The sequence below is a fragment of the Acanthochromis polyacanthus genome, chromosome 5 (assembly GCF_021347895.1).
Source record: "Acanthochromis polyacanthus isolate Apoly-LR-REF ecotype Palm Island chromosome 5, KAUST_Apoly_ChrSc, whole genome shotgun sequence".
Lineage (NCBI taxonomy): Eukaryota > Metazoa > Chordata > Actinopteri > Pomacentridae > Acanthochromis > Acanthochromis polyacanthus.
In genome coordinates this window covers 44,423,133-44,445,996 of record NC_067117.1, presented here as the reverse complement: position 1 = coordinate 44,445,996, position 22,864 = coordinate 44,423,133, and the positions used below count along the sequence as shown (strand labels likewise).

The 22,864-nt window shown below is 44.0% G+C and overlaps 1 protein-coding gene across 1 annotated transcript in view; it reads left to right on the top strand.

Annotated features, from left to right (window-relative positions):
- LOC127534182 (nuclear pore complex protein Nup160-like) overlaps window positions 1-22,864 on the top strand; it is a 36,033-nt gene that overhangs the window by 978 nt on the left and 12,191 nt on the right. Inside the window, 16 exon segments of the mRNA XM_051948730.1 lie at window positions 1,370-1,478; window positions 1,553-1,763; window positions 4,629-4,851; window positions 5,002-5,192; window positions 7,126-7,362; window positions 8,250-8,347; window positions 8,530-8,614; window positions 8,692-8,760; window positions 8,822-8,905; window positions 8,982-9,152; window positions 9,515-9,614; window positions 9,959-10,124; window positions 10,453-10,586; window positions 10,657-10,817; window positions 17,318-17,454; window positions 17,546-17,616. Coding sequence (XP_051804690.1) covers window positions 1,370-1,478; window positions 1,553-1,763; window positions 4,629-4,851; window positions 5,002-5,192; window positions 7,126-7,362; window positions 8,250-8,347; window positions 8,530-8,614; window positions 8,692-8,760; window positions 8,822-8,905; window positions 8,982-9,152; window positions 9,515-9,614; window positions 9,959-10,124; window positions 10,453-10,586; window positions 10,657-10,817; window positions 17,318-17,454; window positions 17,546-17,616 — 2,247 coding nt within the window.

Sequence of the window (22,864 nt, the reverse complement as noted above, 5' to 3'; positions counted from 1 at the left end):
AAGTCCTAGAGGTGTAGAGATCCTGGAGGGATGGTTACATCTGATCACCTTCTCAGCAGAGCGGATGATGCGCTGCAGTCTGCTCTTGTCCTGAGCGGTGGCTGCAGGGTACCAGACGGTGATGGAGGAGGAGAGCATGGACTCTATGATGGCCGTGTAGAAGTGCACCATCATAGTCTTTGGCAGGTTGAACTTCTTCAGCTGCCTCAGGAAGTACATCCTCTGCTGTGCCTTCTTGGTTATGGAGGTGATGTTCATCTCCCACTTCAGGTCCTGGGAGATGATGGATCCCAAAAAGCAGAAAGACTCCACGGTGAGCACTGTGGAGTCAGAGAGCTTGATGGGAGCAGGGGGGGCTGTGTTCCTCCTGAAGTCCACCACCATCTCCACTGTCTTCTGGGCGTTGAGCTCCAGGTTGTTCCGGCTGCACCAGGTCACCAGGTTGTCTACCTCCAGTCTGTAAACAGACTCATCCCCATCAGAGATGAGTCCGATGAGGGTGATGTCATCTGCAAACTTCAGGAGTTTGACGGACTGGTGCCTGGAGGTGCAGCTGTTGGTGTACAGCAGGGGTGTCAAACTCAGTTCCTGGAGGGCCACTATCCTGCATGTTTTAGATGTTTCCCTCTTCCAACACACCTGATTCAAATGATCAGCTTATCATCAAGCTCAGCAGAAGCCTGATAACGAGCCTGATCATTTGAATCAGGTGTGTTGGAAGAGGGAAACATCTAAAACATGCAGGATAGTGGCCCTCCAGGAACGGATCTTGACACCCCTGGTATACAGGGAGGACAGCAGTGGGGAAAGAACACAGCCTTGGGGGGGGCTGGTGCTGATGGTCCTGGTCTCGGAGACTTGCTTCCCCAGCTTCACATGCTGCTTCCTGTCAGACAGAAAGTCTGTGATCCATCTGCAGGTGGAGGTAGGCACACTCAGCTGGAGGAGCTTGTCCTGGAGCAGGGCAGGGATGACCGTGTTAAAAACAGAACTGAAATCCACAAACAGGATCCTGGCTTAGGTTCCTGCTGAGTCCAGGTGCTGCAGAATGAAGTGGAGAGCCAGGTTGACGCCGTCGTCTACAGACCTGTTTGCTCTGTAGGCGAACTGCAGGGGGTCCATAAGAGGGTCTGCGATGGCTTAAAAATCCTGATTCAGTCTGATGTCATCAGGTCACATGATCACTGATTAGTACACCTGAGTCTCTGAAGTCTGATAAACGTCTCTTTACTTTTGGAAACCTGGTGCTAGTTAGGATTGTCTAAACCTACAGGTGTCGCGTTGTTTTCTGCAGCGTTTATCAGATCAGCAACTGAACCTGATCAGGGCTTTGTACCTGCTGAAACACACCTGTGTGACCTGTCTACAGGTGTGAGTCCTCTACCTGGTGGTCTGAAGTTTGCAGACAGTGCTGGAGCGTTTCATTATGAGGAGAGTGGGAAGCTGCTGTCAGTCACCAGCAACAGGTTCATCCACTGGTGAGTAAAACAAGCGTCCACACACCTGCTGGAAACACCTGAACAACTCGTATGGACTCTGTGACTCGTTGCAGGTCCACGTCGGGGGACTCGGTCCAGCTGGTGGAACAGTCTCTGGACACCAACCTGCTAAACAACTCGGTCAAGCTGAAGTTCAACCACTGCACCGTTCTACCAGGAGGAGTCTCCATCCAGGAGACGCTCAACAATGTGGTCATCCTCATCTGCACCAATCAGAGCGTCCACAGGCTGCTGCTGCCGCATCCAACACGCATGTACCGCAGCGTGAGTATTTATCATCCAACACACATGTACTGCAACATGAGTATTTATCATCCAACACACATGTACTGCAGCGTGAGTATTTATCATCCAACACACATGTACTGCAACATGAGTATTTATCATCCAACACACATGTACTGCAACATGAGTATTTATCATCCAACACACATGTACTGCAACATGAGTATTTATCATCCAACACACATGTACTGCAACATGAGTATTTATCATCCAACACACATGTACTGCAACATGAGTATTTATCATCCAACACACATGTACTGCAACATGAGTATTTATCATCCAACACACATGTACTGCAACATGAGTATTTATCATCCAACACACATGTACCGCAGCGTGAGTATTTATCATCCAACACACATGTACTGCAACATGAGTATTTATCATCCAACACACATGTACTGCAGCATGAGTATTTATCATCCAACACACATGTACCGCAGCGTGAGTATTTATCATCCAACACACATGTACCGCAGCGTGAGTATTTATCATCCAACACACATGTACTGCAGCATGAGTATTTATCATCCAACACACATGTACTGCAACATGAGTATTTATCATCCAACACACATGTACTGCAACATGAGTATTTATCATCCAACACACATGTACTGCAACATGAGTATTTATCATCCAACACACATGTACTGCAACATGAGTATTTATCATCCAACACACATGTACTGCAACATGAGTATTTATCATCCAACACACATGTACCGCAACGTGAGTATTTATCATCCAACACACATGTACCGCAGCGTGAGTATTTATCATCCAACACGCATGTACCGCAGCGTGAGTATTTATCATCCAACACGCATGTACCGCAGCGTGAGTATTTATCATCCAACACACATGTACCGCAGCGTGAGTATTTATCATCCAACACACATGTACTGCAGCGTGAGTATTTATCATCCAACACACATGTACTGCAGCGTGAGTATTTATCATCCAACACACATGTACTGCAACATGAGTATTTATCATCCAACACACATGTACCGCAGCGTGAGTATTTATCATCCAACACACATGTACTGCAGCGTGAGTATTTATCATCCAACACACATGTACTGCAGCGTGAGTATTTATCATCCAACACACATGTACTGCAGTGTATTTATCATCCAACACACATGTACTGCAGCATGAGTATTTATCATCCAACACACATGTACCGCAGCGTGAGTATTTATCATCCAACACACATGTACTGCAGCGTGAGTATTTATCATCCAACACACATGTACTGCAGCGTGAGTATTTATCATCCAACACACATGTACTGCAGTGTATTTATCATCCAACACACATGTACTGCAGCATGAGTATTTATCATCCAACACACATGTACTGCAGTGTATTTATCATCCAACACACATGTACTGCAGCATGAGTATTTATCATCCAACACACATGTACCGCAGCGTGAGTATTTATCATCCAACACACATGTACCGCAGCGTGAGTATTTATCATCCAACACACATGTACCGCAGTGTGAGTATTTATCATCCAACACACATGTACTGCAGCGTGAGTATTTATCATCCAACACACATGTACCGCAGCGTGAGTATTTATCATCCAACACACATGTACCGCAGCGTGAGTATTTATCATCCAACACACATGTACTGCAGCGTGAGTATTTATCATCCAACACACATGTACTGCAGCGTGAGTATTTATCATCCAACACACATGTACTGCAGCGTGAGTATTTATCATCCAACACACATGTACTGCAGCGTGAGTATTTATCATCCAACACACATGTACTGCAGCGTGAGTATTTATCATCCAACACACATGTACTGCAGCATGAGTATTTATCATCCAACACACATGTACTGCAGTGTATTTATCATCCAACACACATGTACTGCAGCGTGAGTATTTATCATCCAACACACATGTACCGCAGCGTGAGTATTTATCATCCAACACACATGTACTGCAGTGTATTTATCATCCAACACACATGTACTGCAGCATGAGTATTTATCATCCAACACACATGTACCGCAGCGTGAGTATTTATCATCCAACACACATGTACTGCAGTGTGAGTATTTATCATCCAACACACATGTACTGCAGCGTGAGTATTTATCATCCAACACACATGTACTGCAACATGAGTATTTATCATCCAACACACATGTACTGCAGTGTGAGTATTTATCATCCAACACACATGTACTGCAACATGAGTATTTATCATCCAACACACATGTACTGCAGTGTGAGTATTTATCATCCAACACACATGTACTGCAGCATGAGTATTTATCATCCAACACACATGTACCGCAGCATGAGTATTTATCATCCAACACACATGTACTGCAGCGTGAGTATTTATCATCCAACACACATGTACCGCAGCGTGAGTATTTATCATCCAACACACATGTACTGCAGCGTGAGTATTTATCATCCAACACACATGTACCGCAGTGTATTTATCATCCAACACACATGTACTGCAGCGTGAGTATTTATCATCCAACACACATGTACTGCAGCATGAGTATTTATCATCCAACACACATGTACTGCAGCGTGAGTATTTATCATCCAACACACATGTACCGCAGCATGAGTATTTATCATCCAACACACATGTACCGCAGCGTGTCATTGGTTGTTATTTAATGGCAGGGATTCAGTGAAACATTTATTCAGCGTCTCTGAAGACCAAACAGGAATCAAACCTTCTAAACGTTCCTCAGCTGTTCTTGAATTTGACGTTAAACTCTGCAGTTCTTCTGGTATATTGCGACCGTCGTCCTGCAGCTGGTTCTAACATGCGTTAACTTGCAGGAGCTGGTCACAGAGCTGCACATGCAGTCCATCTTCACCGACGTGGGGAAGCTGAGCCTGCAGGACTCTGCCCACAGCGCCGTCATCCCCAGCCAGGTGGGCCAGACAGGTAGTCCTCATCGCTGCAGCTGCTGGATCAGCTACCAGGGGGAGGCTCACTATGCCCTGGCCTCACCTGCAGGGGGCATCATGGTGGTGACGCTGCCGCCGCACGACACTCCAGGTAAACGCCTGGAGACTATTTATTGGCTCTAAGCAGCATCATAATACTAGAGCCATCTTAAGCCTACTAGAGGCATCTTAAAACGTGCTGCTCTCCAGCTCTAGAACGTGTTCCAACTCTAGAACGTGTTCCTCTGTCTCCCGTCTCCAGACAGCGTCTCGGTGGTGGAGCTGAAGCAGAGCTCCATGATGAGCCGGTTGTCCGGCTGGATGCCCTCAGCGATCCGAGGAGACCAGAGTCCAGCAGACCTGGTCCTCAGTATGGCTGTCAGAGAACTGGAGGAAGACTCCTTCATCTTCGCTCTCTGTCAGGATCACAGGCTGCGGATGTGGTCGCTCAGGGTAGGACTCTTACCTGTTCATCACTGCATACACCTGTCCCTACCCGTTCCTACCTGTCCCTACCTGTATCTACCTGTTCCTAATAGGGATGGACTAGTCATTTAATTGTTTAACCGCCTACTCATTTATTAAACGTTTAGTATTTTACTAGTCGGTTAAACGCTGCATTAAGCATCATGAACCTTGTTCTTCCTCTGCATCAGCTTCTTTGTAAACAGGCTGAGCAGCCAGAGAGAGAACTGCTCCTCCTCCCCTCCCCTCACACACACGTAGCAGGGGGCAGTCGACCTCCGGAGGACACGTTTATTTCTCCAAACCTACACCGCCTGTACGTTCACCCCGGTCCCGACCGGGCGCCGCCACACAGCTCTATGCTCAGGCGTGCACCGCACGCTCGTCCCGTCTGGGCTGCCTGGTTGATCCTGCCAGTAGCATATGCTTGTCTCAAAGATGAAGCCATGCAAGTCTAAGTACACACGGCCGGTACAGTGAAACTGAATGGCTCATTAAATCAGTTATGGTTCCTTTGATTGCTCTCTCAACGATACCCAACAGGCTCATCAAAATGTCTGATCCACTTGTGAAACTCTTCCTCATCTGTCAATCAAACCCAGTCATCGTCATTTACGACGGGACGGTGAACGTCACTGCGGCCTCCATCGTTATTATCAGTGCATTTTCTCCCACGTCTGCTGCTATTTACGCGTTTTTTTTCAACCCCCGCTATCCCCCTCATCATTAGCGGTGTTCTGACCACTCCAGCTACACCCACCACATCCCTTCCTGCCCCCCCGAAGCAAAGCATCGGCTCCACTATGTGCTGCTCGTGGACTGTCATGGCGCACCGACCCGCTGCCGTTACGCACAGACGCAGCGGCACTTTCTGTCTCAGTGGACGACTGAACATCTTCATCAGAGGGTGAATATTCCTCTTCAGAATATGAGTAAGCCATTACTTGACAAAGTACTTTGTCAGTGTTGAGCAGACCTCTCGGTATGGTGAGTTTTCTCGCTCTAAAATGTGCCGTCTTGCGCTCTGATACGCTCCGACGGCGAGTCTCGTCTCCTCGGTTTTCAAACTCTGTAAACTCCAAAACTTTGAATGAAAACACGCCCACAACTGATGCTCAGATTGAAGTTCCAGATGTCCGCCATCTCCTGGTGTGCAGTACATGAGGCACACGAGGCAGTATATTTGAAGCTATGACTTGTTATGTTCACCAATGTTGCTTGTGGCAATATTGCGACTTTGGCGCTTAAAGGGTTAAATTGCAAGTTTTCCGAACCGACTAGTCGCAAATAAAATTTGCAACTAGTCGGTTCGGAAATTAGTCGAAATTCCCATCCCTAGTTCCTAGCTGTATCTACCTGTACCTTCCTGTTCCTACCTGTATCTGTCTGTGTCTGTTCCTACCTGTATCTATCTGTTCCTACCTGTATCTATCTGTTCCTACCTGTTCCTGTCTGTTCCTACCTGTATCTACCTGTTCCTACCTGTATCTATCTGTTCCTACCTGTATCTATCTGTTCCTACCTGTTCCTGTCTGTTCCTACCTGTATCTACCTGTTCCTACCTGTATCTATCTGTTCCTACCTGTATCTATCTGTTCCTACCTGTATCTACCTGTTCCTACCTGTATCTATCTGTTCCTACCTGTATCTACCTGTTCCTACCTGTATCTACCTGTTCCTACCTGTATCTACCTGTTCCTACCTGTATCTACCTGTTCCTACCTGTATCTATCTGTTCCTACCTGTATCTACCTGTTCCTACCTGTATCTATCCGTTCCTACCTGTTCCTGTCTGTTCCTACCTGTATCTACCTGTTCCTACCTGTATCTATCTGTTCCTACCTGTTCCTGTCTGTTCCTACCTGTATCTAACCGTTTTTACCTGTGCAGTGCTGGAGGCTGAAGTGTTCTGTGTGTTTAGGAGCAGGCGTGTCTGCTGGAAGCTGACATGTTGGAGTACCTGCCGTCCTGTAAAGGTGTTCGCCGTCTGTCAGGTCAGGGTCACCGCCTCAGATTGGCCTTCTCCTCCACCACAGGCCTCTGCCTGGGAGTTTACCTGGCCGTCCCTCAGAGAGGACAGTTCACCGTCCTGCAGCTGGTCGCCACCGATAACAACCGCTACAGCCTGGAGCACATCTCCTCCCTGCTGAGCACACAGGTAACCACACCTGTACAGATAAACTACAGCTGTACAGATAACTACAGCTGTACAGATAAACTACACCTGTACAGATAAACTTCAGCTGTACAGATAAACTACAGCTGTACAGATAACTACAGCTGTACAGATAAACTACACCTGTACAGATAACTACAGCTGTACAGATAACTACAGCTGTACAGATAAACTACAGCCGTACAGATAACTACAGCCGTACAGATAACTACACCTGTACAGATAACTACAGCCGTACAGATAACTACAGCTGTACAGATAAACTACAGCCGTACAGATAACTACAGCCGTACAGATAACTACACCTGTACAGATAACTACAGCCGTACAGATAACTACAGCCGTACAGATAACTACAGCCGTACAGATAACTACAGCCGTACAGATAAACTACACCTGTACAGATGACTACAGCCGTACAGATGACTACAGCCGTACAGATGACTACAGCCGTACAGATAACTACAGCCGTACAGATAAACTACAGCTGTACAGATAACTACAGGTGTACAGATAAACTACACCTGTACAGATAACTACAGCCGTACAGATAACTACAGCCGTACAGATAAACTACACCTGTACAGATAACTACAGCCGTACAGATAACTACAGGTGTACAGATAACTACAGGTGTACAGATAACTACAGCTGTACAGATAACTACAGCTGTACAGATAACCTACAGCTGTACAGATAACTACAGCCGTACAGATAAACTACACCTGTACAGATGACTACAGCCGTACAGATGACTACAGCCGTACAGATAACTACAGCCGTACAGATAACTACAGCTGTACAGATAACTACAGCTTCAGCTCAGACTGTTGATTACTGACTATCTTGTGTGTGTTGATGCTGAACAGGAGACTCTGGTGGACTTCACTCTGACCTCCTCAGACGTCTGGGCTCTCTGGGTGGACGAATCCAACACCACCGTGGTCAGATACATCAACTTTGAACAGTAAGGTCCAGTTTAACCCCTGGATCACAGCAGGAAACCAGTAAAGCCAGTAGAAACCAGTGAACTGTAGAAACCAGAATTTGAATCTGCATCCACACATTATTCTCTGGTAAATGATGCCAGTTCTGATCCAATCGGTGTGTAACTTCATGGAACATTGTGGAACTTTGTGTGTTCTGCAGCAACACAGCAGGTCAGTGGAACCAGGTGTTTGTTCAGCCTCCACCTGAAGAAGAAGTCCAGATCGGAGTTGACCTGGACCCGCGGGTAGGACCAGAAACTACTTCTAGTATCTAAAGAACTGTCCTGAGGAGGTTCTGATTCGTTGTGTTGTTTCTGAACAGGAGACGTACCTGGAGGTTCTGTTCTCTCCACTGAGGTTCACAGCTCCAGCCATAGTTAAAGCCCTACAGGTGAGTCTACCTGCTGCACCATCAGTCTGAGGGGTTCTGGTTCTGACTTGTTCTGTTTCAGATCTACCGCCGAGGCTCGGAGCGGATCTCAGATGTTTCCTGGGAGGGTCTGAAGAAGGAGGTGACCCAGGCCGTGGAGACCGAGGTCCGGTTAGCATCTTCAAGTATTTAAATGTGAGCCGGGTCAGAACCTTCTCCTGAAGTTCTGTTTCCTCCTTCAGCTCCAGAGCAGCGTCACGGAGTTCGAGTTCTCTCAGGAGGAGTACCGTCAGCTGCAGGTGGAGTTCTGGTCCCGGTTTTACTCCTGCTGCCTGCAGTACCAGGAGGCCCAGTCGGCTCCTCTGGGTCTGACCGTCAGTCAGCACACCGGCATGGCCTGTCTGCTCCGGAAGGTAGAACCACACCTAGAACCCTGACCCTGTCTGGTCCAGAACCTAAACCACACCTAGAACCCTAACCCTGCCGTTATTCTGAACTGGTTGGTCCGGTTTCATCAGACTTTTTCCATCATTTCTGAGCCTCAGAACTTCATAGTCCAGCAGATAGAACCATGACATGTAGGAGGAGAAACATCTGAGTTGTGGTAGAAACTGACCCCAGATCAGTTTAAATCCATCCAGGTGTCTCAGTCTGTAGAATAAGTCTGGTTTCTGTTCACTTCTCTAGAACCAGCATCAGCATTATGGGATGTATCGTAGTGAAGCAGGTGTTCCGTCTGGCTGTAGATGAAACAGAACGTGTGACTGTGTTTCAGGGTTTTGTTTCGTTCCTGCTGCCCTGCTTCGCCGTGGATCACCTGTACCTGTCCTACGACCAGTACCTGTTCTCAGAGGAGGAGACACCTGTGGCTGAAGGTAACGAGCACCGCTTTTAGTCAGCTCCTGGTCCAAGCAGCACAAACGGTGTTCTATGTTCACCTGTGTGTCTGTTCACCTGTGTGTCTGTTCACCTGTGTGTCTGTTCACCTGTGTGTCTGTTCACCTGTGTGTCTGTTTATCTGTGTGTCTGTTCACCTGTGTGTCTGTTCACCTGTGTGTCTGTTCACCTGTGTGTCTGTTCACCTGTGTGTCTGTTCACCTGTGTGTCTGTTTATCTGTGTGTCTGTTCACCTGTGTGTCTGTTTACCTGTGCGTGTTTTTACCTGTGTTTATTTACCTGTGCGTGTGTTTACCTGTATATCTGTTTACCTGTGTGTCAGACCAAGAGGTGAGCCGTGACGTCCTGCAGCTGGTCCAGTGTCTGCGGCTGGTCAGTGATGCTGTTTCTCCAGAGATGGCCTATGAGATGGAGAAAGCTCTGGATTACCTGCAGTCACCTGAGAGAGCCGCCGAGGTGGTCCTGGAGAACATGCTGTGCAACGACAGGTCAGTCCCTTTCACACACCTGTCTCACACCTGTGACACACCTATAATAGACCTGTAACACACACCTGTATCCCACTATTCACACACTTGTCACACAACTAGCACACACCTGTAACACCCCAGAATATAAATGTATAATATAAAATAACATCTGACCCCTAAATATGAAGGTATAATAACACGTAACCCCAGAATATAAATGTATAACAGCTAACCCCAGAATATGAATGTATAACAACAGCTGACCCCAGAATATGAATATACAATCTATAATAACCACATCTGAGGTCAGAACATCAGAACATGACGTATGTTGGCGTTTCTGCAGCGATAATGTGATCGTCGACATCCAGAACAAACTGCAGGACGTCCGGAACCCCACGGCGGCCATGATGGTTCTGCTGAGGGAGATGGACCTGGAGACAGACTCTGAGCTGGGCTCAGATGGCACCGTGGCTGCAGGTAGGTAGAGGTCAGAAGGTGGAGGTCGCCTGGAGAAGCTGCAGGTTCCTGACAGATTCCTTCTGTACAGGTCAGAGCCTGAACACCAGGATCAGTCTGTCCCAGTTGTATGGCAGCAGCTCTGCAGTGTCTCTGGTCTGTCAGGCCGTCTGCCACGTAGCCATGACCAGAGCTCTGTTCTGCAGAGACCTGCTCATCCTGCAGAAGCTCTACCTGCGCTTTGGAGACAACGTACGTACAACACACCTGAACACACTGAATAAAACGCCTAAACACACTGAATAAACCACCTGAACAAGCTGATTAAAACCACCTGAACACTCTGATTAAAAAACCTGAACGCTCTGATTGAACCCCCTGAACACGCTGATTAAAACCCCTGAACGCTCTGATTAAAAAACCTGACCGCTCCGATTGAACCCCCTGAACACGCTGATTAAAACCCCTGAACGCTCTGATTAAAAAACCTGACCGCTCCGATTGAACCCCCTGAACACGCTGATTAAAACCCCTGAACGCTCTGATTAAAAAACCTGACCGCTCCGATTAAACCCCCTGACTGCTCCGATTAAACCCCCTGACCGCTCTGATTGAACCCCCTGAACGCTCCGATTGAACCCCCTGAACGCTCCGATTGAACCCCCTGAACGCTGTGATTGAACCCCCTGAACGCTGTGATTGAACCCCCTGAACGCTGTGATTGAACCCCCTGAACGCTGTGATTGAACCCCCTGAACGCTGTGATTGAACCCCCTGAACGCTGTGATTGAACCCCCTGAACGCTGTGATTGAACCCCCTGAACGCTGTGATTGAACCCCCTGAACGCTGTGATTGAACCCCCTGAACGCTGTGATTGAACCCCCTGAACGCTGGTATTGAACCCCCTGAACGCTCTGATTGAACCGCCCTGAACGCTCTGATTGAACCGCCCTGAACGCTCTGATTGAACCGCCCTGAACGCTCTGATTGAACCGCCCTGAACGCTCTGATTGAACCCCCTGAACACTGATTTAAACAGGTAAAGGTAAAGACTCCTGCAGTAATATCAGGGCTTAAAGTTTTCCGGCGCATGGAAATGTACCATTGAAAAAATTTCATCCATCTCCGTCCAGAAGGCTCCAAGCATGTGCGTCATTGTGCATTCAGTTGCTCCGCTTTAATCAATCAAACTCCAAATCCTACATTAAAAAATATACACCTTCTGTCCAGGCATGCGGCTTTCTGATAGAACTTTTATCTAATTACAGTTTTCTAACTGCGAGTGCGCATCGACTGCTGGGCGCATGATATGCTGCCCCCTCTTGGTTCGGCATCGTCAGTGCTGCTGAGCCACTGATAAGAAATAACAGTATCCCACAAACAAAATCCAAATTTGCAATATTTGTTGGTGTTTTTGTAATTATATTTAAAGGGAATTACTGTAAACACATTGATATATATTGCATATTATTTATTTTATTTCTGCTTGGACTGTATACCCATTCCACGTGTCCCAGCCCTGTGGCTGCCTGGTCTGTCCAGAGCGCACGGAGCTCCAATCTGTGAGTGGTGCGGTGAAGAATCGAGCAGCTGATCACTGGTCAGTAGCGTTGGAGCTCGTGTTTAGCCCAAAGACGCAGATACTAAAGTTTGCTCAGACTTTGTGTGACAGAGGAGAGAGGATGTGTCTCTGCTGATTAACAAAGAGAGCAGCCGCTGCCGCGATCCCTGAGCCGCGGTGCGTTGACTCGCCCCATTGGCGTAAGTGCGTCAGTGGCGATGCGCGTGCACGCCCCACAGTCCCCATGGTTTCTCCACAAAATAAAAACAAACAGGCTTAGGTATTGAATTTTAAAAAGTAACAAAAACAGAAGGTGTTGATTTTGTTTGATTTCTTAATCTTTAAACATTTTCTATGTGTTTTACAACGGCAAAAGGAAAAAAGGAAACAGCTATTTAGTTTGCTGGATTTTATTTTGAAAGGAAAAAAATCAAACATCAAGCCATACGGATTTGTCCCATTATTCTACTCAGAACATCTGTTTAGTTAAATATGCACAAACTGAATGTAGCTTAGGTGATATGAACCTTTTTTATTTGAGGACATATAGGATGTTTGTAATAATGAGTTAAATAGCTCTCAGCAGATTTTCTGACCTTTTGCATCTGAATGATGTCTAGCCACAAACAAAAAATCTCCAATCTTAAGCAAATATTATTAGTAAGAACAGAACGAACGTATGGGTTGTGTGAAATGAATAATGGATAGGTAGTTAAATAAGAATGTTATTAGCCTGCTTTTCACCGTTTTTTCTTCCCAAAATATAGATAAAAAAATAGAAACATTTAAATTGAAAGCCAGCTGAACAAATTATACAGTGAATACATTTTTTTCCCCTTACCAAAAACAAACAAAATGTGTGTCAGTTCAAATTGAAAATCAAATGATTTAAACTAATCACACAGATTATTGAGGTGTATCAAATGAGCAGTTACTAACATGTATGTGTGGTTATGTGCTACAGAGGGCTTCTTAATCACATCTTTGTGAGAAATGGGCTGACTCCAGGAAAAGGCCAGAGTAGAAGTTCTTCAGCATGAGCAGTCCATTGCCGCCAGGACCCAGATAAACCAGATCAGGAAGGCCCGGATTTCTTTGCTAGTTACAGAGTTTGAGAGAGTCAGCATCATGATCAACTTATTTATATTGTGAGGAAATAACTAAAATTGCATTTAAGAGTTAATACTAGTACTTTTATTACCTGCTTAAATACAAAGTGACATGACAGTTTATTCTCTTGTAGTGTTCCAGAGAATATTAAACAAGTTCATTCTGTTGTCTGTGTTTTATAGTTTATTTCAACAAACAACATTTTGAACATGTTAAAAAGAAAATGTTCAGAAAATCCACAAACAAAGCAAAAAAGAAGAAAGAAATGACTTTTTCTAACAGTATTCTCCAAGCCCTTAATATTCTCTTGAGACTGACACTTGAGATAATGTTGTCAGTAAAAATTGTGCCTTATGAAGCAAAGCAGCAGTTTTGTAGCAGTTTTGTTGTGGTTGGTGTTTTGAGTTCTTGTTAAATCTACTGAAGAGATAAAAATTATTAAGTTATTAATAATACATGTACTTGATTTTCATGATTTTTTCCCCTTTACACTAAAATAAATCTTTGCAATTATAGTGATGCGGTATTGAAACATCAACACAAAAAAAATCTGACTTGGAGCACTTTCTAAAATGCGTTAAGTTTTGGCAGTAAGGTTTTACATTTGAGCAACAATAAAATAGTGGGATCATAATGGGCATTATTTCCACCAGATGTCCTCATATTTGCTCTGAATTAATAGAATCTCATATATATTGTGTTTTAGTGAGTTTTAAAACACATTTAAATACGTTTATTGACACTATAAATTGGAACTTAGAAGTTCAGGCTCAGGATTTTTTCTCACTTTAAGCCCTGTAATATTTACCAGAACTATAACTATTCAGTCACCTCCAGCTATTTTTGAGTAATTTTTAAAAAAAAATATTCTAACGATCTACATTGCAGCTTCTTTAATCTGAACATTTTGTAGTTTCTTTTCCTAACATTTGTATCATTCTGTCATGCCATATAGTAATTAATGTTATATATATATATATATATATATATATAGAGAGAGAGAGAGAGAGAGAGAGAGAGTAATTGTCATGTTTCTTATATATGTATAGTAATTATCATGTCCTATATAATACCATATTTTCCGCACTATAAGGCACACTTAAAGGGGAACTTCTGTTTCCATATGTAATTTCATACATGTGAGTGATGGAGAAATGAATTTTCGACATAGCTCCAGTATTTAGCCAGGCAGGCAGCTTAGCAGCTCAGCTTAGCAGCTCAGTTAGCGAAAAGTATGGGGCAACTGGCCCCCCCGCGTCAAAGTCCGCCCTAACGTGCTTTTTTTTCCCCCACACTGACCGGCTCGGATAGTCTCAATGAGTGTCTCACAACATAGTAGAGATGAGAAGTGAACGAAAACCTCCACATTACTTGGTGATCGCTCTTTGTTGTGCTCTGTATCCAAATGTCAGGACGCTAGAAAGCAAATCTCGTTCCGAAATCGTGCGATAGCTCGCGCCAAAACACTGGTTTTGGCGCGAGCTATCGCGCAGCTGCTAAGCTGCCTGCCTGGCTAAATACTGGAGCTATGTCGAAAATTCATTTCTCCATCACTCACATGTATGAAATGACACATGAAAACTTTGGAAGCGAATATGACTCAAATTCAAAGTGTCTTTTCTCAGTAAACGGTATTAGAACTTCTCTTGGTGTTTTTGTCGGACTGAGGCCACACACTGTCACCAGTTAATGTGATGGAGATCGTCACACTGCTGCAGTGAAGCGATATTTCCACTCCGTTAGGTGGCTCTTCAAGCAGTAGCACCCAGAGCAGCTCTGCCTCTCCCGGGCCAAGTGACAGCAGCCAAAGTTCTGCACGGCAAGCCCCCCCACCTGCCCCGCAGCAAAAGTCATCATCTCACCACCGCATGTCGGGCTTTGACCGTAGACTGTATATATAATGGACGTAGCATCTGGCTCCAGAATTGAAGCCCACCCGGAAGTGTCAAAAACTTGCAATATCCCGCCGTCCACTAGGGTTGGCTCCAAAAAGCTTTTTCTCCATAGACCCCAATTCATTTTTGGAAAAAATAAAATTTGATAGACTGATGTTCTACAGCTCAGGATTTTTTTCCCGTTAGTTTTCATGGTCAAAATGAGAGATCAGGTGGCCGATCTCAAAATAAATCAATACTGAATTTTAAATAAATCGTTAAAGTTGGCGGAGCCAGGGGGCGTGGCTATACTTGATAGACAGCAACAGAAGCCTCTGCAGTAAAATGTGGGCGGGATAAGAGAGTCCTCAGCCAATCCTGCCCCTAGTTGCTCTCCGGTCCAGTCTGTTTGATGACACTTTTTACGTCACTGGCTCCAAAAAATCCAAAACGGCGACCAGGAAGTAGCAAAATCCGGGCTTCATTTTCTCGGCGTTGAAACCAACGGGTGACGTCACGGTTAGTTTACGCCTGGCTTTGACCCAGCTTGGTTGTCAGAGGGGAAATATTCCCCCTGACTGTACAAAACTGATATTGGTAAGTAATTAATGCTTAGAGCACACTATGCGATATCAGGCCAATTTTAGATTAGTGTCGGGTGAGACAAGAGCAGACAAGCTCCGACAAAAAACCTAGTCAAAATCGGCCTGATATCGTGTTGTTAGCTCTAGACATAAGCAAGTAATTAATAAAAATATATACATTACATAAATGTAGGTAGGTAATTAAAACATTATGGCTCAAATTCCTTATTTCGAGTTTTTGTAAGACGGCGACAACGACCGTCGCGAACCCCCCCCCCCCCCCCCCCAAGGCACCAATCCTAGGGGAAACACTGAGCAGTCTTGAAGAAGAAAATCAAAATTGCGTTTTGGAATATTGCTTTTTAATTTCATTTTTGAGTCAAATAGTGCAGGCATGACTTTGAAATGCAAAAGCATTTCTGCTGATGCTTTTGCATTTTCAAATTTGACATTTCAAATTGAATTTTGTTACCTTTTTGCTGGTGAACGTTTTGAAAATTAAACGTCAAATGTGATTTGCATTTGCTTTTTCATTTAGTCACAGAATGAGCAGTGTTGAAGAAGAAAATGAAATTGCATTTTGGAATATTGCTTTTTAATTTCATTTTTGAGTCAAAAAGTGCAGCCATGACTTTCAAATTCAAAAGCATTTCTGCTGATGCTTTTGAATTCGAGTTTTGAGTCACATTTGCTTCCATAGAAAACAGACCCCAGGTTAAAAAAAAAAAAAGTTCCCCTTTAAAAGCCTTTAATTTTCTCAAAAATCGATGGTGCCCCTTTTAACCCGGTGTGTCTTATGTGTGCACTGAGTTCCAAAATCTGTTGGACCATTTCCTGCCGACATAGGGACGTAGTACGTACACTACACACACTGGCAGCGATAAACCTGTTAGAGAACATTACGTAAAGCGACGTACAGTACTGACTACTGTCCGAGCTTTCACGAAAGCTGGCATCATTGCTGGCATCGTCCCGCTCAGGCGGCGGTCGACTCTCCGGATGACACAGTCATTTCTCCAAGCCACACTGTCTGTCCGTTCACCCCAGCACAGCCACGCTTCGCGGCCCCGGTCCCGACCAGGCGCCGCCACGCAGCTCTACGCTCGGGCGTGTTCCACGTGCTCGTCCCGTCTGGGCTGCCTGGTTGATCCTGCCAGTAGCATATGCTTGTCTCAAAGATTAAGCCATGCAAGTGTAAGTACACACGGCCGCTACAGTGAAACTGAATGGCTCATTCAATCAGTTATGGTTCCTTCGGCATCATTGCTGAACAGCCACCCGGCAACAAGACTGACTCCGACAATGACGAGAGTGAACCCGTGTTTGATGTCGAAACTGCCCAGCTGTTCAATTCAGACAGAAGATGAGGACTTTGATGGATGTGTGACAAAAGATTGATCAAAAAATAATGTGTGAATTTTTAAAGAAGTAGTAGAATAAAGTTCTACCAAACTCAATGTTTTTCTTCCGTTTCCTTGTTTTAGCACGCACCCAATAATACGGGGCGCCTTATATATGGCTTAAGTACAGAAATAAACCCCGTAATCCAGACTGTGCCTTATGGTGCGGAAAATACGGTACTTATTCTGTCATGTCATATATAATAGCCGTTGTTGTTCCAGGTGTTTCTGGGAGGGGGCGCTCAGCTGCTGCAGCTCCAGCAGGACTTGATTCCTCGCAGCTCTCACCTGCTGTCGTCGTATCACCTGTTGAAACACGTCAGTCAGAACCTGGCCTCCTCCGTCCCCATGGACACCATGTGAGTAGAAACACTGAGGTGATGAAGGCTCCTGGGTGGTTCTCTGTTGAATCCTGGAGGAACCTGAAGGCGTCCACCTGTTCTGTTTCAGAGACGCCAACCTGCAGCACCTCACCGTGTTGGAGCTGTCCGACTGTCCAGCTGTGTCCAGCAACAGATCAGGTTATTATTGTTTTGTTTTGTTTTTTACATTTTCCTCAGCACTTTCCCAGTAACTCAGTGATACAATAATGTCAAAACAGTATTAAGTGCAAATATGCGCCCCCACCCCCCTCCCAAAACCCTGATAGCAACCAGAAGAGAGAAAACAAAAAAGAAAAGAAAACAGCTTAGTATTAAGAATACAAAGACATGTTTCTCCAGTACATACAAAGAAATAAAAGGGGGGAGGGCAAAGTAAAAATATATAATGAGGGTTTAGGGGTCTACAGCAGGATATCTAACACTCCAGTGCAGAGACAGCCTTTAAATACACAAGAGAAAGGAGCATTGATATATGATCAGGAGGAACCTTTCAGGAATCTCTTCAGTTATATCTTCCAGAGCATCTTACATCATACCTATATAGGTTATTCCTCTACAAAATTATCAGAACTCAAAGTCTCAACATTACTCAGAAAAGGCTGCCATATTATTAGAAATTTGTCAGCTGACCCCTTGACTGTGTACCTGATCTTCTCTCGTTTAATAAAATAAAGCATATCTCTGATCCACTGTCTGAACGTTGGAGGGTTACAGTCCTTCCATATAATCAGGATTTGACGTCTGGCAACAAGTGTGGCAAAAGACAGGAGATTCTGGGAGTATTTACTCACAGCTAGTTTTTGTGTCACCACCCCAAATAAGGCTGGGAAAGCAGAAAGCTCTAATTCTTGTTCTATAATCTTTGATAGCATCTCAAATATTAATGCCCAATAATTAGATATCCTTGGACATTCCCAAAACGTGAATCAGAGTGGCTTGGGATTGTTTACAACGGTCACATATGGGATTTATGTTTGAAATAAACTGGGACAGTTTAGCTTTGGTCCAGTGTAGTCGATGAAAAATTTTGAACTGCATGGCAGTGTGTTTCATACATATTGAAAATGTATATATTCTCCCCATCATTGCTGACCATAAGGTCTCAGAGATTTCCATGCCAAGATCTCCCTCCCACTGGCTTTTAAGGGAGCTGAGATTTGTGAAACCTTTTCTGCTACTAGGGAGTATATAACACCTGTCTTACTCTTTTGGGGTGATTTAAGATTATTGATGGAATCTAAAAGTGTGTCTGGGGGCTGTAAAGGGAAACCAGTGAGATTAGAGGATATGAAGCTACAGATTTGTAGAAATGTGAAAAAATTAGACCTGGAAAGACCAAACTTCTGCCTGATCTGCTCAAAGGAGGCAAAAGATCCATTTATGAACATGTCATTAAAGGAACAGACGCCATGTTGGGGCCAGGCCTCGAATAATGAGTCTGTCCAGGATGGTGTGAACGCATGATTTCCCACAATAGGGGAAATTACTGAGAATTGAAAAATCTTAAAGTGTTGTCTAAATTGTTTCCATATTTTCAAAGAATGAACAATGACTAGGTTAGAAGTATATTTAGATAAAGGCTCTGGATAAGGAATGCTACAGCACAATAAAGCACATAATGAGGTGTTATTACAAGAATCTCTCTCTAAAACTAGCCAATCAGGAGCACCAGTTGTGTCCTCTTTTTCCAGCCAATCGGACATCATTCTAATATTGGCTGCCCAGCAGTAAAACTGAACATTTGGTAAGCCAAGTCCCCCCTGCCGTTTGGTCTCTGTGGCTCTACATATAGGCGGTTTCTTTTTATTCTAAATAAAAGATGAAAGCTTCTTGTCTAAAGAAATGAAAAAGTTTTTGTTAAATAAACTGGGATGCACTGGAACATATATAAAAGCTTAGGTAAAAGATTCATCTTGATAGTATTAATTTTACCTGCCAAAGATAGCGGTAACAGATCCCAGCGCTCTATGTCCTCCTTAAGAGAGGACAGAAAAGGTGGAAAGTTTGCTACAAAAAGGTCTTTAAACTTTTGTGTTACCCAGACCCAAAGATATTTTATTTTATCCTTACAGACTTTAAAGGGTAGTGTATGCACTAACGATAAATCTCTTGCTGATAAATTTACAGGCATCAGTTCACTTTTTTAAATATTTATTTTATATCCGGAAATCTTCCCAAATTCATTTAAAAGTTTTAAGACAGCAGGGAGAGATGAGGAAATGTCAGACAGATAAAGCAACATATCATCCGTGTATAATGAAACTTTATTTTCCAACCCTGCTCTTGTAATACCTTTAATATCCTCACTACTACATGAGGCTATTGTCAGTGGTTCAATTGAGATCGCAAAGAGAAGGGGGGAGAGCGGACATCCTTGCCTTGTCCCTTGCGCTAATGGAAAGTAAGATGAAATATTATTATTAGTCCGTACTGCTGCCACTGGAGAGCTGTATAAGATTTTAATCCATGATAGAAAATTGGGCCCGAAACAAAACTTTTCAAGGGAGTAAAACAAGAAGTCCCACTCCACCCGATCAAAAGCCTTTTCGGCATCTAGCGATATAACTACTTCTGATGTATCGGATGGTGAGGGACCATAAATTATATTGTACAGATGTCTGATATTGGAGGTAGATTGTCATTTTTGGATGAAACCTGTCTGGTCAGATGAGATAATAGATGGGAGGACTATTTCAAGATGACGTGCAATCATTTTTGCAAGAATCGTACTATCCCCATTAAGCAAAGAAATAGGATGATAGGAGCTACATTCTTGTTTATTTTTCCCTTTTTTAAGGTAAGTGATATGGTAGCTTGTCGTAAAGTTTCAGGCAATGAACCAACTGAAAAAGATTCAGTGTACACTGAAATTAAAAGAGGAGCCAGCTTGTTTGAAAACATTGTAAAAAATTCTGTTGGGAACCCATCAGGGCCGGGAGATTTCCCATTTTGCATGCTTTTAATGGCTAGTTCAATTTCTGTAATGGAGAATGGGGCCTCTAGCTCAGCTGCTGATTTAGGGTCTACGTGAGGGACTTCAATGTATTGAAAAAAAATGATCTAATCAAGTTATCATCCCTTGGAGATTCAGATGTATAAAGGTTGCGATAAAATCTCATAAAACATGAATTAATAGCAGAATGATCTACACAGATCCCACCTGAATCAGCTCGGATCTCTGGTATTCTCAGACGTGTTGCTTTTTGCCGAAGCTGGTGTGCAAGGACCCTACCTGTTTTCTCACCATGCTCATAATATGTATGACCGGATCTAAGCAGGAGATTTTCAGCTTTTTGTGTGGACAGTAAGTCAAATTCTTCCTGGAGAAGGAGACGTCTTTTGATGCCATCAGCTGATGAGGATATGGCTAATTGCATATCAAGGTTAGCAATCTTATTGGTTAGTTCATTAATGCGACCATTTCTGATTTTGTGCAAGTGTGCATTATGGATGATCTGGCATCTCAGATATGCTTTAAGTGCTTCCCATATTGTTGATGGAGACATATTTTGTGTTTGATTAATTTCTAAAAACAAATCAATCTGATGAAATAAAATCTGAAAACTTTTTATCGGACAGTAGCCAGGAGTTGAGTCACCAAGGTCTATAAGGAGGTGCTTCAGTGTGTGAGGAGCATGGTCTGAGATGATGATTGCATGATAGTCACATTCCTGAACCAATGGAAGAAGACGCTTATCTATAAAGAAATAATCAATTCGTGAAAAAGTTTTGTGAACTATTGAATAGAAAGAATATTTACGAACATTTGTGTTGAGAGTACGCCAGACGTCGGCTACACCATAAGTATTAAGAAATTGCTAGATTGAAATTGCTGACTTAGAGCTAGGTATTGTTTTAGCAGAGCTCCGATCCAAGCAAGGGGACATCACACAGTTCATATCGCCTCCTAATATTAAATTATGTTTATTCAAATCAGGGAGACGTGAGAAAAAAATTGTAAGGAATGCAGTGTCATCCCAGTTGGGGGCATAAACACTAGCCAGAATAACAGGAATGTTATATAATGTACCTGTAACAATTACAAATCGACCCATGGGGTCTGCATCAACATGATGGGGAGTAAAAGGCACGTGTTTACTGATGATTAGTGCCGCTCCCCTTGACTTTAATCGGAACCCCGAGTGATAAATTTCATTAACCCAGCCGGCACGCAAACAAGAATGACCAGACAGCTCTAGCTGAGTCTCCTGAAGGAAAGCAATGTCAACTTTTAACTTCTGCAAGTGTGTGAGAACTCTGTTGCATTTGACAGGATGATTCATCCCCTTAACATTCCAGCTGACAAATGAAACTGAGCATAAAGCTGCTCTTCCTGTGTTCCTAGACTGTATCATAATCAGAGACAATAAGTATATCTGGGCATAATCAATATAGTAGATAGTACACCCCTTCTTTTACATATTTCAAAAAAAGTAAAAAATAACAGACACAATTCAAGACAAAAAAGTAAACCTGGATACAAAAATATCCCCGAATCTCTTGTTTCCCCTTCCCTCTGAACCATCCCCTAACTGGGTTGAACTTGAACTTTCTCCCAAGAATAATATCCACACAATGTGCTTATGTTAGGGAAGCTACTGAGCTGGAAGCTACACTCAGCAGAGATTGAAACACTTTTAGGCGTATATGTAGAAAAATTTAAAAAAAAACCTTGTTTGATGATGTTTAACCAAAAACAACCTTATGCTATTCAAATTAGGAGTTAAGTCTCTAAATCCAGATGTCACTAGAGAAAGATGAACAGTAAACACACTAACAAACTTTAACAAACTGGGTGTCAGGTTGGATAGCTATCTGTACAACCGACTTAAATCAGTATCTTAGACGGCAATTATAAGTTGTAACTATTTTTAGTCATAAGTTTGATGTGGGTTAAACCCACAGTAAAAGCAAACAGAAAAAGCTAACATTCTGCCCGGATGAAGTATTCCAAATCGCAGACCCTCGACCTCACGCAGCTGCTGTCTGATGCCATTGTAAGCCGCCCGTGCATGAGCAACTTTTGCCGTGTAGTCCGGATATACCGAGATGGTCATGTCCTTCACCGTCACTCGCCTCCGTTCTCTGGCGTGGCACAAAATGTCGGAGCAGTCCTGAAGGTAATGTAGACGAGGCACCACAGCCCGCGGAGGAGCTCCTTGTTTCGGCGGCAGCAGCAAGGTTCGATGAGCTCTGTCCAGTAGCAGAGCCTTTTCAAGCTGGAACGCTTCTTTTAGCAGCACTGAGATGGTAGTTGTACTGCACCTGCCTTGATTTTTAGGTATACCCAGTATATGGATATTGTTGCATCTGGACCTTCCTTCTAAATCTTCACATTTGCCCTCCAGAGTGGCCACCTGGGCTGAAAGTTGATGCACAGTGTTCT